The 19,090-nt window shown below is 40.4% G+C and overlaps 1 protein-coding gene and 1 long non-coding RNA gene across 2 annotated transcripts in view; one reads left to right on the top strand and one right to left on the bottom strand.

Moving 5' to 3' along the window:
* The first annotated feature begins 32 nt into the window (after nucleotides 1-32).
* LOC109468676 lies at nucleotides 33-1,368 on the top strand. The gene is made up of 3 exons (XR_002140140.1): nucleotides 33-120; nucleotides 326-399; nucleotides 692-1,368. It is a non-coding gene; the product is annotated as an uncharacterized LOC109468676 (long non-coding RNA).
* A 1,791-nt stretch (nucleotides 1,369-3,159) lies between these two features.
* Nucleotides 3,160-19,090, bottom strand: part of LOC109468559 (pseudopodium-enriched atypical kinase 1-like) — a 28,175-nt gene continuing 12,244 nt past the window's right edge. The window contains exons 2-4 of the mRNA XM_019766812.1: nucleotides 6,749-9,761; nucleotides 5,777-6,411; nucleotides 3,160-5,376 (exon numbers count right to left, since the gene is read on the bottom strand). Coding sequence (XP_019622371.1) covers nucleotides 4,360-5,376; nucleotides 5,777-6,411; nucleotides 6,749-9,698 — 4,602 coding nt within the window. The 5' untranslated portion in view covers nucleotides 9,699-9,761 and the 3' untranslated portion in view covers nucleotides 3,160-4,359. The remainder of the gene's footprint in view (nucleotides 5,377-5,776; nucleotides 6,412-6,748; nucleotides 9,762-19,090) is intronic.

The following is a 19,090-nucleotide window of genomic DNA, read 5'->3' on the forward strand; positions in this document are numbered from 1 at the left end:
TTTAAAGATTCTGACACCTGTTGCTCACTTCCAGTTCAGCAGCGCCACCTGGCTCAGCAGCAACGAACTGCAGAACACTCCAAGATCATCAGCAGATATTTATTAACCAGAACTATTAAAGTAAGCTACCGTCTTTTCTCCACATTTTGCAGAAATTTTAAAACTATCGATGTTTATTATGAAATTTCCTTATCATACAATATCTGCAGCCTTTACATTTCACTTAAGACACACGCACCGATAACCTCTTACTGTTTAAAGTAATTTTTATGTTACTGTGACAACATGTGGTGTTTTTGATGCTGACTATTTTTTTTTTGACTAGAACCAAAGGAGGGATGTTGATTCCTGTCTGCCCTGCTGTTGATGTAGAATAGCTTTCCTGGTCCCTGCTAGCAGGTATGGTATTGTGATATTTCCAGCTTTTTAAAGTACTTTCTTCATGGTCTCCATGACAAATGCTGATTCACCTATTTGATCCCATGCACAGACTTTCTGAAACAGATTAAAATGCAAAACGTTACATGTTGAAATCCTACTTAATATACTGCTTCTGTTTTACTCAATCAATAAAATTTTTGTGAAAAGGCTTTGTCTTTGCAGTATCAAACTGTTATAAGGATAAGCTTTTTGGTGTTTTTGCCAGGATAATCAAGTTTTAACAACTCTCTTTCTCTCTCCTTCCTTATAGATCTGCCCCCTCTCTCTACTACAGATCTTCCTGTCTACTGATGTCACTTGTTTGCAGGCTATTTGAAGGGAAGCAAGCATCGAGAGGACAGCTAGAACACAAATAGGATTTGTATGATATCCTTGTCTGCTGATAATATAGAAGGGAAGGGGGACTTGAGCCAAGCTCAACTTTGGCTTTGCTCACTAAACTTGAGATAACGTAGGGAACATTTTGGAAATAAAGTGCCTTGTGACAAAAATTTTAAAGAATATCCTTACATAAAATAACAAGGGCTAAGGGATAGAATTTTCTACACCCATATGTTATACTTGTAGTCCAGTGAAAGAAGACCAAGAATGGATGGACAAGAAGAACAAGAAAGTCATACAGTTGTAGTTGCCAAGGACATGTTCAAGCGTTTTGTGTGTTTTAATCAAGTCAGTAATAAGACTATGAGGATATATCTTGAAAGATATTAAAACAATGAATGGAACAGTGTTATGCCTGTTACCCAACCATCTTGTAAAGAGAAGATGGAACACTGAATGAGAAATGATTTCATCCATCTATTAGTAATTGAATAGATGGAAGTTTTAGAACTTTATCACCATCATGTAGGAGAAATGGTGGAATTAATGTTCAGATTAATTTCTTTTGTCCGTCTTGTATGTGAAAAGGTGGACAAGTACCTATTTTATCCATCTTAGTACAAAGATGGATTTTTTTCCACTCGTCTTGTAAGTAGAAAAGGCGGACTTAGTAATGATCCTGTGGACTGCAGCCATTCCTGAAGATGCCCACTACAAGGGACTACGACCACGCAGGAGACCAATGCCAACATTGACTAAAGATTTTGAATAAAGATTATGAATAAATGTTTGAATAAAGATTATGAATAAAGATTTTGAATGAAGACTTTGAATAAAGATTATCCTTCACATTGGAATCAAAATTTGACCTTTCAAGTGCTTGAATTTGGTAAATTAAAAAGGCAGTAGTTCTACATGCCTTTGACCTGCTCTTTGAGTTCACATGCACTTTGACTTTAGATCAGGATCCAGAAATAAGGTGAGTTAAAAACCAAATTAGAGCAGGGACATAGTTAGTAAAAGTGTGTGATGATTCAGAGAGCAGGTTTTAGTTCACAAATTTATGGGGGTGGGTAGATGGAAGTCAAGCACAAAACTTCTTGTTTTCAAAAAATTTATAATATAAACACAAGGCACACCCCAAATTTTAGCCTAGTCAACGATCTCAAGAGGACACCTGTTTTTATGTTAAGCCACTACCAAGATGCCAAAGGTGAGCCATGTAATTAAGGACTGCATGCATACTAACATGTACTTTCTCTCCTCATGCCAAAGGGGGGTCCTATTGCAAACCTTCTAGGAGCATCTGGGGTTAGGGCCAAACCATCTCTGAGTCAATTTTATGTTTTTCAACCCCATGATGGGAAGGGAACTGGGGTCCTTGCAACAATGGGAATTCTTTTTTGTTTGATACATTTTACACACTCTGTAAGCTGCTCTTGCGATTGAAATAAAGAATTTCAAATAAAGAGACAGTGTCTGAATTCTGTGGTGTGAGTTACTCGCGATAAGTAACAAGATGGAGCAACAACTTTTACGTGACTTTTCGAGAAAACTTTTGTAGAGTGACAATGACGGACAGGTTTGTATCTTCCAGGTAAACATGTAAGTATAACTTTGCAACTTTTCTTACTTTCTTTATTTTTTTGAAGCTTTTCTAATATTTTTGTAGTTTCTTTTTTTGCAGGTTGTTTCTTCAAAGATGTCTGTCTCCTGGCTTCCAACCAACAGAATTGTTCCTTGAATGGATGTCTCTGCTTTGAGGCTACCTGAAGATTTGAACAATGGGAAACAAAGCAGATAACAATCTTTGTTCTTTACAAATTGTGTTGAGACTTTGCTAGAAATATGAGCCAAACGTTAAGACATTCTCCAAAGTAGATGTGAAATAATATTGTACTAATTTGGTGGGCTAAGATACAGAAGATTTGAAACAATGTTTGAATGATGAGTTTATGAAAGGCATTTCCCAAAAAAGCTACGCAAGCCAAGGGACATTACCATTATTTCTACTAACTTTAACAACTGTAAATTATGGGTGGTCTTGATTTAAGTTTTGGGAGAGTCTGTTGCAAATGTTCACACTTTGTTGTTTTTCTGTAGGCACATGACACTACCTTGAGACACTACTCAAAGGAGAGATGTCTAAGACGAGAATGCAGAATTGAGACATCAGAAGACAGCATCTTATTCTATCTTTCTGGGGTTGCCGTTACAAATCGGATGGCACCCAGTCTATTTGTACATGTAAGTATGCTCATAATGTATTTTTCTGCCAAATGTATCTGGCACTTTGTAGTATCCTAGTCTTTATCAGGTTTTAGAAACGACTGGAAAGAGTATAAATTGGCCAAATAGACATACAATGTAAAACATTCCAGGGGGTTGGTTTGCTAAAGGAGTACAATTTTCTGCTCTGTTTCTACTCTTTCCATGCAGCCACCTCTGAAGCCTGATAGAGGCTAGCAGTATCCTGCATTTGGGTGTGCATGCAAACCCTGGATTGTCAAGCTCTCAGTTCCATACAATTAACTAGTGAACATCAATGAGAACAAACTGACACCACACACTTCATAAATCATTATACTGTGTTCCTCAAACGTAATATTTACAACACAAATCATTTCATGATAAAAATTTTATCCATAATTTGGCAATAGACACATAAACACAACTAACATAAGTGTTGATAACTGATTTCTAAGTCATCACCCACAAAATATTCTGTAGAGAAAATTTAATAACTTGTTAGTTTTTGCATTGCAGATATGTACAACAATTGTGTGTACATACATGTACAAGTAACAATCATTAGTGCATTGTTACTGCACTATCATAACGAATTCATAGGGGGAGCAGCTATACCATTGACAATATCCATAATAAATAAAGCACATTGATGTTGCAGTTTACACTATGTACACTGTTAGACGAAATACTGAATTACTCAAAAGACATTTCAAGGTAATAATAAAAAAATTACCTTTGATGATAAAATCATCATTTCGAAATTGTTTCCATATGTTTAACTTGAAAAAAAAACGAACCCAATCACATTTTTAGTAGCATAAAAGATTGTACAACTGTCAATGTTTTGTATTATATAAGAAGCAGCATGAAAAATCTCAAATACCTTAGACACTGATCAGTGAATTATACACACAATGTTATCATGAAAATGTAAATGTGTAAATTTCTACTGTGTTTAATTTCTACTTCTATTCACTCCTTATAATATTCTGACATCCACTGATTTTTTGATAACTTGTTCCTTGAAAAGATACTTTAATTTAAAATAATGACTCTCTCTAAATGCCCACTTCATCAAAAACTTTTCCATTTCGTTTTCCATCATTTTGTTAGAGAAACTGCTACAAGTTACTAACTTTCCAATCAAAATACTGATCACAAAACAAGGATAACATTGGCATCAACACCTCTTAAGAATGCATTGACATTACTATAAGGAGGTTTGAAATGTAACTCAATTGGCACATAGAAGTAAAGGTGTAGAGTTTGAACTGTTTATGAGTGTGATTACATTTAGACCACCAGTTTTGTATAGTCTGACATAATATAACACTCTAGCACCACTGTTTACTTTGATCCAACTCCTAGTTTCACTAGCTTCATGGCCGTACTGAGTTTCTCCACACTCAGTTGAGAGAGAAACTCACACTGCATGCCGTCCGTTAAACTCAGACCCCCAGAGTTCCCTACACACTTCTCCACAATAGTGTTGACCATCTTCCCCTGTTCAACTTCCAACCACTTATATACATGTTCCTGGTAAGTGGATCCCTCCACTGAGTCTAACATGTCCGCTGGTGGGCCCCAGAACAGGCACTGAAGACTCTCCACAGCTTGGGTTGACGTGATTCTATCCTTTGGCTTTGGTTGCAGCAGGGAGTGAGCAAGACTTTTCAACCCTTCAGAATAAACAGATTTCCTGGGAATTTCCGGTAGGTCCTTAGTGTTGTAGCCGTCCTGTATAAGGCTTGGATTCCGGAAGGGGTTGGACATGTGGAGTAACTCGTAGATGAGAATTCCGGCAGCGAATTCGTCGCATTTGCCATATGGAAGATCGGACGCATTCCGTATGGCCTGTACCACTTCAGGGGCGAGACGCTCAATGTCCGCTGATGATCGTGAGTCGTCACTTCTCAGTTTCGCATGGCTGAAATTTGAAATCAAAAGTTGCGGGCTGTCTTCTTTGTCACTGTCCACTGCAAGGAGGATATTTTCCAGTCTTAGATCATAATGAGAAATATTATTGTTCTTCAGGTACTCCAAGCCTTTCAGAAGTTGTAGCAGCAAAAGGGAAACTTCCTTCTCGTAAACCTCCGGGTCTTTCTCATGCAGTCGTTTTGATTCCTTCACATAGTTGGCAAGAGTGTCCGTAGGCACTTGGGTATATACCGCTAACTCGCTATCTAACATGTTCCCTGATTGGTTACTCTGCTGTTGTAAGGCTTGCTGTGATTGGTGGGATGGTCTTGGCAGTTGGGTTTGAATCAGCTTAGCTGGGGAGTAGATGTTGGGGTGGGGTGGGCGTGACTGTAGAATGTGAACCTCCTTCTGGAACAAGGCTCTGCCTTGTGAATCCGTGCAAACCTGGATAATAGTGGGAAAAAACAACTGCAGTAACTAACAGAACAAGTGTCAGAAATGAATGATGTGTTGAAAAAATCTTGACCAGTTTTAGCTAAATATATTCAATGAACAGTTATACGACTCTTCCACAGCTCGTGACACTATGTACAGTATTTACAGGTTCATTGTATCAGGAAAATTGAATTCTCCTATCTCTTTTCAAAAAGTGTGATGAACAAAAGTGAGTGGACCACAGCTTAACAGCCCGTCCTAAGGACTGTCACCCTTTTAAGAAGGATAAATGGTCCCGTCTTGGTCCTAAGAGGCAGGGTCACTGACCACTGGACTGGACAAAGTTTTTGGATTATCAATTCTACTCACTAAAATGACAGCTGCAGTACTATTGACAGTGATATCTTACCTTAACTGATATGTCCTTGCCAGGCAGTGTTTTTACTTTAGCTCTGTAGATCACAGAGTGTTCAGCGCCACAGTCTGGAACAGCCTCAATCAGCACAATATCATCCGCTTTAACCTGCTTCAGCTCTTCCACTGGTGAACACCACCCCCTCTTCCACTTCTCCGTAACAGCCTCTAAAGTCTTCTTGTTCATTGCTGTCAGCTGTGTGTAGTATGAGCTATCAGGCATGTCCTTTGTTGGAGTATGGGGCCTCGGCTTGGGTTTGGGTTTACGATGAGTTGGTGACGTTTGAGCTTCAGTGTCACTGAGGCTTCCATTTGGGACTGTGCCGAGCTCTACATTCACATAAGAGTGTGGAGGACCCTGGTTGTCTAGGAAGAAAGCTGCTTTCTCCTTAGTTGGGGACACCACTCGGACTGGTCTCCTTGGAGGAGAATCTTTACTTTGATCAGAGGGACGAAGCTGCTTCCGTTTGGTCTGTGGTGACTTGAGGACTGAACGCAGGCCAGGGGTGGAGGGGGTTGGTTTGGTGGAGGGGGTTGGTTTGGTGGAGGGGGATGGGGTTCTGGACAGAGCAGGGGGTAGGGAAGGTCGTGTTGGCTTTGCTGGAGTCTCCAGATCTGCCCTGGCAAAACCTGTGTGGACACAGAAAGAAGTATTCTTGTTAGTAATGTTACATCTACAAAGACACCCAGGTAATGAGGTGCACAAGAAAACAGTGACAAGCAAATGCCTAGATTTTGAAAACTGTCAGAGGTTTCAAGTAGAATCCACTACTGACAGTCACTGAGGAAAAGTAGTGGATGCTATGTCTGACAGTTTTCAAAATCTATCATGTTGTTTGAGTAACTGTTTTCTTAATATATATTCTTGTTACACGAAATCAACATTGGCTAAATCTTTGTGCATAGGAATTTTGGCTTAAAATTAAAGTTACTGTATCACTACTACAGATTACCTAAGGACACCTACCAGTGTTGCCATACTCTGCCTCTCCTGCACTGTCTGATAACTTCCTAAGTCGGTCGGCGCTTACAGACCGTCTTGGTGGACTGGCCGGCCATGCTGGAGGTCTCGCTGGTCGTGGCGGGCGTTTATCGTCTATGGTAGAGTTGTTTACCTTCGCTGGGGAGGGATCCCCTCCTTGAGTTGGCGGTCTTGTGGCTTGCCTGGTGGGGGTTTTGTCCCTCCGAGGCCTGGGTGGTGGTGGTGCCGCCGTTTTCTTCGTGGAAGGTCGCGTCTGTCGCAATGGCCTCTCTAGAGTACTGTCCTTCTCGCTGGAAGACCCGCTACTGTGGTACGGCTTCTGGTAGATCTGCGTGGCGATACTGCGCTGCGGTGGAGGTGTTTTAGGTTTCTCTAACACTTTCTGGATTGGCACATCTTTGCCGTTGTTTTGGAAGGCTTGCATTCTGCGACGGATTCCCGGAGAGGGTTCGGAACTACTGGCATCGGAACTTGAACCTGACTTCTTCCTTGAGGAAGCAATGCTGTCTAAAGTGTCGGAAGACTCAGAACTTCTGATCCCGCCAAATAAGTTCTGGTTCACCAACACAACATCGTCCCCTGGAACTTCGTTCGAGTCATCAACAAAGCTCAACTCCCCCTTGTTTCGACCCAAGAGTTTCTTCAGAAAGCCTCGAGACTTCTTAGACTTGTGTTCCCCGACTGGAGACCACTTGGACAAAATTTCGCTAGTAGTAGGAGAAGTTGGAGAAGTAGGGGACATACTCTTGAGACCCAGAGGTGAGGATTTGCCATCCTTTGAAGGCGATGTAGCGGGTAGTGTTTTACTTTTACTCTTTGCACTGCTGTTTATCCCAGAGTAAAGGAAACTGTTGCCTGCTCCGTCGGTTTGAGGAGGGGGGATGAAAGACACCATCTCCTGGATACTAGGCGGAGCTGCGGGCCGGCCTTTCCGCTTAGGGGATGGGGAGTGGGATGTTCTACTTGGCGAAGGGGGGTAGTCGTGTGACGCCATTTCCTTTGGAGGTGCGGAGGGGACCACGCCAGTGAGGGGTGGAGGAGGGGGTGCTCTTTTCTTCGCTGCCCCCTCTGGTGAACTTCTCTCAAAGTCAGGTTTGAATGTACTTAAAACTGGGCTGGGCTCCCCCCTTTCTTGTTGGTTTGGTCCTTTCTTGTTGGCATGTAGATTTGACACTTTTGGTGGTCTAATTTCCACACCTTCCCCACCATCCTCCCCTTCCTTTAGATTATTAGGTGGGCTACATTTGTGCAATAAACCTTTGTAGCCTACAAGGTTGTCATATGCCATTGGGTCTATGAGAATTGGCACCTTGTGCGGCGACTTAGGACTTCCTACTTCGTCTTTCAGAATCCTAGGAAACGGAGGCATCCCTGCGTTAGTCTTCACATCTTCTCCCTCCTTGTTCGAGGCCATACCATTCACTGGTGAAGGGGTGTCAACCTTGACTTGGGCTGTACCACCTGAGGTGGATGGGGAGGACTTTTCTGATCCGCTTGGTGAACTGCCTGCATTCCACAGCTCATGATAGTACGGCTCTGTTCCCTTTCTAACTATAGAGGGATCAGGGTACTCATTCGGTGGGTTGGTTGCGATGTCGATAATTGTGTATGGCTTGACCATAGCTGGAGGATCTAGGTCCACGACTCTGTAAGGCATGGTGAAGTTCGGCTGTGGCTTCAGACTCACCTGGTAAAGTTCTACTTTCACGTCCTTGTGAGCTTTTTCTGCGGGAGTTTCCCGTTCTGACTCCTCGCTGCTGTGGGAATTGTCCAGTACGTGGTAGTAGTGAGGCTGGGGGAGGGACTTCGGCGGGGTGTTTCCTGTCGGCGCTCTGTATGGTAAGGCGTATATACCGTCAGATCCCGAGCTGTCACTCATCGTCCTTGCCTTCCTCACCTCTCCCTGAACGGAGAACGGTTTAACTGGTGCAACGTTTGATGCCACGTTCCGTAACAGGTCCGTGTCGGAGCTCTGGTGGAAGAGTGGGGCGACGGCAGCCCGTGGGGCAGGCGTGCTACGACAGAGGGGGACCGTGTTGTACAGCTTCTGCTTGATGAAAGGAACAGGGGAGAATGTGTCGGCCCTGAGTTGTGAGAACTTGGAAGTCTTTCCGTTTTCCTGTATCTGTGTTACTGTTTTGATAAGGTCGTTTAGTTCCTCTTCTAAGTCGTCCTCCGTTATTTCGTTCTGGCTACCTTGGTTGAGTGCTGCACTTGCATGCTGGTCAGGTATGTCTGAATCATCCATAGCCTCACATTCGTCAGCCTCAGATTCCTCGTCCGATGACGCCCCATCAAATGAAAACAGTCCACCATCCTGACCTATGACCTCAACAACCTTTGGTGCAAACTGCACACTGACCTTTGCCTTCTTTGCTTCTTTCTTTTTTAAAGCACTTTTCCTAGGAATCGATTTTGCTGCTATTTGACTTTTTTCCGAGATCCTTCCCATAAATTTCTCCATCTCTCTCTGCCATTCCTCCTCCACATTAGTTTCTTTGTCTCTTTCGTTTCTGTTTTCAAATCTTTCCAACAACTTTTGCATCCGGCCAAGTTCGTGACCCAAATCTCTGTCACCCTCCTTCTTCCCACTTTCAACTTTAACCTTGCTCTGGCCTTTGAATTCTTCCATGTTGAAGCTACCGATGGTGGCTTTCTTGTGTTGTTTCACCTCCAGTGGTATCCGTGGCTTATTCTTCGCATCTTGTGGAGTCCTTGCCAGTAGAGTTGATCCGGATCGCGACCGCCCGAAAACGGGATTCCCATTCTCCGTCCTGCGTACATCCGGTGCTGACGCCCGTCGTATCTTCTGCTGAAGCAGTTCAACGCTCTGCGCGCTGGAGTCGCTATGCGAGTGGAGTCCCTTGGAGAGAAAACAGTTGGTGCAGGTTCCTGGCTTCCATGCGTGTTCCACAAAGTTGTCACATGCAGACATGCCGGATGACGTAGCCACAATCGTTCCTGATGAGCCTCGTCACTCCGTCACGGCCATCAGAGCCTGAAACAACCAAAGACGACAAATATCAGAGGAAGGCCTGGGATATAATTCACATACATGTAGTATCAATGGTTAGATGTGCCATCAGACTCAGAGCCTGAAACAACCAAAGATGATGAATGAAAACACTGCCTCAGAGGATAGATTGTGCTATAATTCAGTGCCAGGTTCAAGTTTACTTCTACATTTAGCCATCAGAGCCTGAAACAATCAAAGACGACGAATATTCCCCCTCAGAGGGAAGACTAGGCCATAATTCACAAAAATGTAGTATCAAGGGTTAGATATGCCAGATTCAAGTTTACCTAGAGCCATCCAATCCTGAAACAAAAGCAAAGAGGAAGGAGTCAGACATGTGATGTATGGCGTAATCCCTGCCCTGAATGAACTTTCAACACAGCACTCTGCCTGCCAAGTTGGCCTGTGATCACAGTGTTTTGCCTTAGTCTGGACTCAGATCACACAAGTCTGAGACAGCAACACAAAAATTGCAGCCAAACTTTCAACAAACTTTTACTCTGTGCAAGAAAGACTGAATGATTGCAACAGCTGACATTTGCTAAATCTGCCCTTATTTGAATGTTGCTGCTCCAAAACTACACAATTTCTAGCCTGTGCCTCCAAATTTGGCAATAGCTTTGGGAGAGATGAAAATGAGCCTCATACTCATAGAATCATTGTGAAAAAAGTGCATTGTCTGACTCTAAGGGTTCAAACTGAAAAATGCATATTGTAAAATTGAGATAAAAATGGACGTAGCAGAAGTAGACTGAATATTTTGGAGCATGTAGTATACCAGAAATATTGAATGTTGATGTCATACCCATAAACCTACCTATCACCAGTAGTACTTTAACCTTTTGACAAACAACATCTGGCAAAGCCATTTTATGACTTAGACCATGAAATATCTGCAGGCATGACACATATTTGGCAGTCTATCAAATTTTAGCTGATGTTTCTTTCACAAAATATCTACTGTTAAAAACTGCCGATACACGTACAAAATAACACAATGTGCAACCAGTTTGTATACTACAGTATACTGAGAAATTAAACACCTTAATATGGCTTGAGAAATAAAGAGCATTCTTTGTTCACAACACAACTGTCTGGATCACGTCTAATGGCAAAGTGCCACTACATTTGGCGACAGGATTCAAAGTCGGTTCCTCATTGCTACTCGATCTGTTACCAAAATAACATCACATCCTCCACAGCTGTGTACATGTGCATGTGAAGTTAAGTGTAGAGATAGGACTTGCGACCTGACTGTTTAAAGGCACACAAAGCGATTTCAGGGCAGCAAAACTGGATTTCCATTTCAATTTTCTGGTTGGTTTTTTTAAATTTTTTAATATACATATAAACACTAGTGGTGTAAGGGCTTCTAAATTAAAGGAATTATAGAGTAATCAAAATGAAGTATTAAAAGAAAAGTATATGTAACATACAGCACAGTCTATTATTTGTGACTGTGGTAATACAATATTCACATTGCTGATGACATAAGAATGTACATAACTACTAATTTAAAGTAATAGAGTACTTTACTTACAAAATATATGATTCACCAATACATGCAATCATGTGTATGTTAGTATAAGATTTCTCAAGGTCTAAAAGTAGACAATGTAATATTCATTGCTAGGCTCATGATGACTGTTTCAATATTTGGTATCTAACCTTTACATAACAGTATGAACAGTCTCCCACACAGAGATTTGACATGACAGGTAAAACAACTTCTGTAAACAGTGGCTGACCTTGGGTAAGTCTGTCCCATGTCTTATCTTTCAATCAATAAATCACAACCTGGGAGGTGTTGGACACAGGGTAGGATGTAAAAGCTTAACTGTCAGTCCTCAGAACATTTTTTGGGAACATTTTTTTGGACAAGCTTTTTCGATAGCTACTTGCCAAAGGTCCTTTCCCCGCTGGAATTCCCCATAGGGCACTACTAGCCTCCTGTGCAGGCCTCTGGGCGGGTGGGAGGTTTGATACTGCGTTTTGTAGAAATTTTAATGCGTTCTTTTGCCGGCCATCCTACAACTAACCATCCAGAGGTGTTTGTACCTGACGTGTTAAAAATTCTACAAAACGCAGTATCAAAACTCCCACCCACCTGGAGGCCTGCACAGGAGGCTAAGGCACGCAACTCATCGTACCTCTAGTCAGGTTCCAATCTACACGTGTTGATGTACAGGTAGACACATTTGGATATACTAAGAGTAGCTATCTGTGAGTTATGTCTTCCCTTTGACCCCCAAGACACTGTGGTATGTACGAGCACATGTCTCAAAGTCAGCCTTCTGCACTTGATTGAAAAAGCCTGCAGGGTAGAAAAGTCTAGTCTTGTTTCAGTCAATTGAAACAACCTAATAGATACGAAATCTAAGTTGCAAGTGTTGAAGCATTATCTATACTCTGTTTGAGGCACCGGTATTTCATATTTAGGGATACTGAAAGACCCTAGCATATCCTCAAATGTTTAAATGTCATCATACCTCCTAGGTGACATGGGACCCCTAAAAACTCCCTTGATATTTTTCTAACCTTCATTACATTGTCCAATCAAGGCATACTGGGTCATTGGGGCCAGGGGGCACAATAAAAACTCACTCTCACTGATTAAATAACGTCAGTGTAATCATTTTTTTAATATGAAAGAAGACTTGTGTTTCAGGGGTCTGGCAAAGGGAACATGGCCCTACAATATCCATGTAAATCCAACTAGCTCATATTCTTTTATAGGATAGACTAAACGTAGGCATTAGTTGAGTGAGTAGCCATGTACATGTAAACCAACTGTTGGAAAAAAATTTTCTCAGTCAATTTTCTTGGAGTATTTCTATAGGTGTCCTACAATATAACAGTTTTTTCTGTCAACATTCTTCAGCAATTCGTATTTAAAAAAGTCTTAGATTTGAGTGCTCTTTCCTTGCAGCAAATCAGAATGCAGCACACTGCAACACAAGGTCAAGAACAAGGATGACATATCTCATTTCTTCTGATTGGTTTTTAACCAGATCCAGGGACTAACTGTTGAAATAAGACATTGGAACATGTTGAAGAAATTTCTGCTGTGCATATGTTTCAGCACTAACATTGACCCAAGGTTTACACATCATATCTGGAGATTTTAAAAGGTATTTCCTAATCACAGTTGAATACTACAACTACAAGTAAACATAGAATTAAAATGGCAATTGCATGTAGTATGTACATGTGATAGCTAAAAGTACATTAAAAAGTAACAATATCAACAGTAACAAAGTAACTGTCAGTAAATATGTAGTGTAGGATACATGTACACAGTGTATCATAGAAAGATCATAGCCTTGCAACATGTATGCAAACTACAGAATGAGATATTTAAGACAATTTTGAATATAATTTAAGAAATGAACCAGGATAGTGAGTGAACAACCTGCAAAGTTGCTGTTGTCATCTTTTGGTAAAACCCACGCTGATGACCTCTTCTGTTAGTAGAATTTTCCCCTTAAAATCCTATTAAGGCATGTCCGCAATAGTCAGTAAGTTCTGCCAAGACTAAGTGATATGAGTGGCATATAAAAGAGCTATAAACTGTCCCAGTAGGGCCGAAGGTTGGGCCAGTGTTTATTTTCTCATATCTGGGATGCTGAGGACTGATACTAACACTAACAGTCTGTGTTAGTGTCTCTTATCAAAGTTCAAACAGCTGAAAGGTCAGTGCACATGTCAATACAAACCAAGTAGGGTGATGAGGGTGGGGGGTTCACAGGTGTATTATAATGATAAAAAGTGGTGCTCTGACTCTGAGAGATACCCGTACTGTAAATTGTTTGTGGGAACTTTATTTTATGTTTTAAACATTTGATCACAGATACTGAATATTTCACCATTTATAGTATACTGTTCGTGGGCTACAATTGTTCTTACCTAGGAATGCCATCATCATTTGGAAAGGTTATACCGGTATGTCTTTTTTTGATTAAACTTTTCAATTCTCAGATACAATAAGACCTATTAGATTAAAGTCTATCCTTTTTTCTGCCAAACTTGTAAATGCACATGTATGGACTTCTCAACTTCAACACCATTGAATGAGAAACTGTTGAAACCGAGAAATGTTTTCAAACAGCCAGTGACAGATTTGAGGGGTCAACATCAAGACACAGTGGCTGGAATGTTTGGGTAACACTACCTCTTAACCTACTTAGACCCCCTGGTTCGCAAAACAGCTGCTTTAGTTTCGACTGCTAAAATACTTCACTTCGGCAAGATTCAATAGAAAAGAAATCCTTATAAAATGCTAGTGGTATTCTTATATTAGATGATTACTAAATAAGATTTTCTTAAAGCATTCAAATTCATATTAAGGTACATACATGTGTTGTGGCATAAACAATACTTTTAAAAAAATTTTAATAAAGCCCATGTCTTTGCCAGCTTTAACAAATCCATGCAGACCTGCTTGAAATAATCATATTCATGATGATTTGGCAATATCTATATCATAAAAGATTTAGGAGCTATATTTGTTTCTATCAAATCTTACCAAGTCTTGGGTTATCCCTCGTATAAGCCCACAAGATATACATGTACTCTAAGAATTACTGTATAAACCTGTGCCACCTGAGCGGAAGGCATTATACTTTACTTTCATTTAACATTTTCACCTGTCTTAAATCCAGATAAGTTGGATCCTAAGAAAACCCCTGGATGTGGACATAAAAGCCTATACATACAAAACCTATGCAGGAAGATATTCTTAACACGATTTAACCTTTAGAACACCGAAGTAAAAATTTGGCTACCAATGTTTTCTTAGGTTAGGCCACACCAATTCAATTTGTTGGTTCTCGGATTTTTTCAGAAAAAATATGAAGTGACAGGGCAATTTGCCAAAATAAAATAAAAATAAAAACAGGTCTAGGCATCCTATTATATCCCCAGATGCTACAATAGGAGCCATGATGTCAATATATTTGACACAAAAGGCTGGGTTAATAGTTAAACAATGAATTTTGCTTTTAATCAAACCACTGCATTGGTAGATGGAAAACCTGTAACAACTAGGAAGAAAAGGACTTTCCTCAACTGTTGGGGGCAAAATATGAGCATATTTGAGTTGAATCAGAATCAGAATCTTTTTTTTTTACAAATCAGAAAAAAATGAAGAGGCGAATCCGAGAACCAACAAGTTTAAATTGGTGTGGCCTAATGATTACATGAAACACTCTCACCTGTCTGAAAGGTAGACATGTCTCTATTGTGGCGGTGTGTTTGTAGATGAAAGTCCACGGGGATTAACTACAAACATGTATGTTCTCCTTGACCAGTGGCCCATCCCTAACCCTCAGGCCTGGGGGCCACACTTGATAGGCAGTACACACCACATAATACTGCAGGGGATTTCTGTAAATACACCAATTTTCTGGGGCTTGGGTTTATAATTACTTCACAGTGTCTCTCCTTTGGGGAAAGACCTGTTTGCTGAGACAGAATGAGGATCTTGTTTATAGTGTTGTCTTCCATTAAATGTGTTCAATTAAACTACAAAAGGTTTGGATATAGTGACTGTAATTGCCTGTCACTACTACATGCACTCTTGTGGTACCAATGGGGATGGAATCTTTATCCATGGTAACTTAGCACATGATAAAGATTACAGACACTCTAAATTCAAAATACATAATTCTGTAGTGTGCTATCTCTTAATCTTTTCCATTGATGAACTACATAATGTTTAATATTGCAATAAAATACAATCGTACTAGAAATTCTAATAAAGTCTTGTCATATGTTAGGGCACTGAATTTGCCTTTAGTTAATGTAACCTGAAAAGTGAGAAATATTAAAAACACTGTAATAATATCAGGATCTAGGTATCATTTAAGACATTTTGGTATTACTAAATATTTGAATACAATGTATCATATTCACCACATAATACTTTATCAGTCACATTACCCAGCAAAAAAATTAAATCAAATGTAAATACTAATACACTAAAAGTAAAAAAAATATACAGCACAGCTGCAACTTTTCCCTGTGACTCTTTTTTGTACCGAATGTTTTCCCTAAACCTTTTGCGTCCAGTGGACCATGCTGGGAGACCATCCACACCGGCTTGAGTTTCTAACAACAACGCCTGACGAACCACACAGCCACCGTTTCCGATGGCAGGGCCATGAAAGGGAAAACGTTTAGTCAACACACACTGGAATTTACACAGCAAATGCCTGCGCCTCATTCGCTACAATGTTTTGTTACATTCCCCTTTGAGAGCCGTTAGGGGGGAAAAATGCGAGCGCCAATATTTACCAACATTTTTTGTGCTTCTTTGCGAAGCGATGTACAAGAAACCCTCGTACTAAGACTTAATCAACGTTTTTTTTTTCAATCAACACAAGGTTTCATACAAGACATTGGTTTCAGCACAAGTGTACAAGTACAAAACATTTGTAAGAGCATACAAGACATTAGCACAAGGATACAAGATGACTGTAAGAGCATACAAGATGCTTGTAAGAGCATACAAGACATTTGTAAGAGCATACAAGACATTTGCAGGACCATACAACTTAGGTGTTTCAGAAGCACACAAGACTTTTGCAGGAGCATATAAGATGTTTGTACAAGGTATACAAGACATTTGCGGAACAAAAAGTATACAAGATGTTTGAAAGAGGATACAAGACATTTTGCAGGAGAATACATGAGACGTTTACAGGTGTGCAAACTCCTGCTGGAATTACACCTGCCTGAAAAACAATTAGCCACGTTTGTGGCATAGGGGGTCCTCAACATACTTCCTTATTGCTAGGTCATAACAGACTAATTGCCTGCAATCTGACTTCGTCAGCAATATGTGACGAGCAAAAACTTTCTTCTGTTAAGTTTGAGGAAAGATGATTTTTTAGTCAGGGGTAAAAAGAGGGGTCCACAGTAGGCAGAGTGTAGTAATTGACAGAAAACCTGTCTTGTGTGATGAAATTGTGGTTAAAGCAAAACCACAAACACAAAACCACAGCAAACATGCCATGATTTACAGTGTTTGCTGATAAGACATACGTTTATGACAGAGAAAATTCCTTCCATCAGCAGGATTTTCACTTCCTTCTGCGCTTCCTTCTGCACCAAAGTAATAATCTTCAACAAATCTAAGACTTTAAGTATCTTTATCAGCATCAAGATAACAGTTTGTTCAGTTGGTACTATAACTTTTTTCTACAGTTACTAATACATTCACAACTTTCATCATTTAAAAATTGCAAGCAACATATAAGATCAAAGCAAACTTGAAATCTCTTTTCTGCAGCAATTTTCAGTCATAGCACTTTGTTAAACAGTTAAGGTATCAATGATTTAAAAATCTTTTAAAACACTGAATAATACACTTTTACACATAAAGAAACAGTTGATATTGTCCGCTAACATGTACGAGTCATTACACAAAACAAGTGAGAGGAATGAAAAAAAACTAACCTGCCATGGCTAACACTAGATGCCAAGTGGGTGGTGAGGCCACCTGTTTATGCAAATGAGCCACTACAGAAACCTGATTGGCTGTGATAGGTCACATGACTACCAGTCCATCATTTAATATCAGTTCAATAGGGGCTGACGCCTTTCGTACACAGTGACTGTGTACATCTTTATGTAAGATGTAAATGATACCGTGTTTTTGGTCCGTAAACACTATTTGTTTACATCAACGCTTTCTTTTGAGTGTATCTATATGGGCCACCTTTGTACACATGTACGTAACTTGGTTTCTTCACAACTTGAAAGACATGGAAACTTAACACATTTACTCAATCTGGTTTTTACAAAAACAGGTCTCTGAATTTCTAAACAACTTAACAGCAATTACATTCATTATTTTTTAACTGTTTTCCTACTCCTAACCCTGTAGGGCTAAATGTATCAAAGGATCAATTCTTTATTGACAAAGGGTGACGTTTAGAAGGCTAGGTAAATTCCATAGTTTAACGGGGTACATTATAAATGTCAACTGTCCAATTGTACCACCTGAATAATCGTCTAATGATGTACTGAGATAAAGAACTGACCTATGTGATCAATCACATCACATAGACAATAGTCATCTAGAACAGAAATTGGGACAAGGTAAATAAAGCTGCTAGGATGACAAAAAGTAATTGTGATCCTAGCATCTATCAAATGGAATCAATGCAAAGTAAAAAGACTGGTGAATGGATGTTATGTTGTGCTAATCTGCAGTTGAAAAGCAAGCTGATAGGAGGCCTAAATTTGATTATAATAGTGACCATCTCTGTATAAAGACCACCAGGCTTTTGTGGCCACTTTTTGGTGATGGTCCCTTCAGATTATTTTTCCCATTGACCAGAGCATCAAGACTAGAGCCCTGTCTATAGTGACCACCTGTCTATTGTGACCTGGTTTTCTTTGAGTACATTAAGTTCTGACTATTGACAGCTTTGGCAGCTTTCAACTTTTCCATAAAGGCTCTATTGGATTGCAAAGTGCTTCAGACTTTCCAGAAATAGAGTAGAAAACAGCAACCCAAGGCTGAAGAGTTTAGACTTTAAACATTTTTCTGTCAGCTAGTGATGCAATGTGACTTTGCCATGGTTCGTTCTTGTAGCTTTGTACACTTACCGGGTCACCCTTACACTTCTTAATTAGTGTGTTGGGTTCTTTTACATGCAGAGGTTTGACGTTTGAAGCTCCTAATACACAGGGCCGTCGGCTCTCTGTCCCCATCCAAAAGGACGACTCAACTCTTTAGCAGTCGTGTCCAGTCACAAATGCAAACTCTTGACCACTGGCTCCACAGAATTTGAACCAGATGAGGTGACTAACAGACTTACAGAGTTGTAAACCACTGCACCACGTGGACACTTTAATTTAACCAGTCTAATGTGCACCTGTTTGTCCAGTGTTTTTACAAGCCCTGCTGGAGACCCCTTTAGCAGTGGTGTCCCAGACAGGTCACTGATTGATGCCCCCCATAGGCTGCCATTATCATCAACCTACAACCCATCTGGGTCATTATGGCTTATTTACATGGGGCCATTAATGTGCAAATGCACGTCACAAATTTGCCGGTCCTAACTGCTACACAGGAGCTACAGATAATAGATTCTTTTGTGTGTGATTTGAATAATTTGGCAGTGTGCAAAATATATTTTCACAGACCTTTTATTCTTATGCAAGGATCTTCTAGTAGCCCAAAATTCCATATTCTTGCATTGGTCCTAAAAAGACATAGCCTGGGTACCATCCCCAGTAGTATATTCGCAAACTCTATAACTGGGTCTGGACTTGCACACATATGTAGCGTCTGGAGTCTA

This window comes from Branchiostoma belcheri, unplaced genomic scaffold (assembly GCF_001625305.1).
Source record: "Branchiostoma belcheri isolate BF01 breed outbred unplaced genomic scaffold, Haploidv18h27 scaffold2, whole genome shotgun sequence".
NCBI classification, from domain to species: domain Eukaryota; kingdom Metazoa; phylum Chordata; class Leptocardii; order Amphioxiformes; family Branchiostomatidae; genus Branchiostoma; species Branchiostoma belcheri.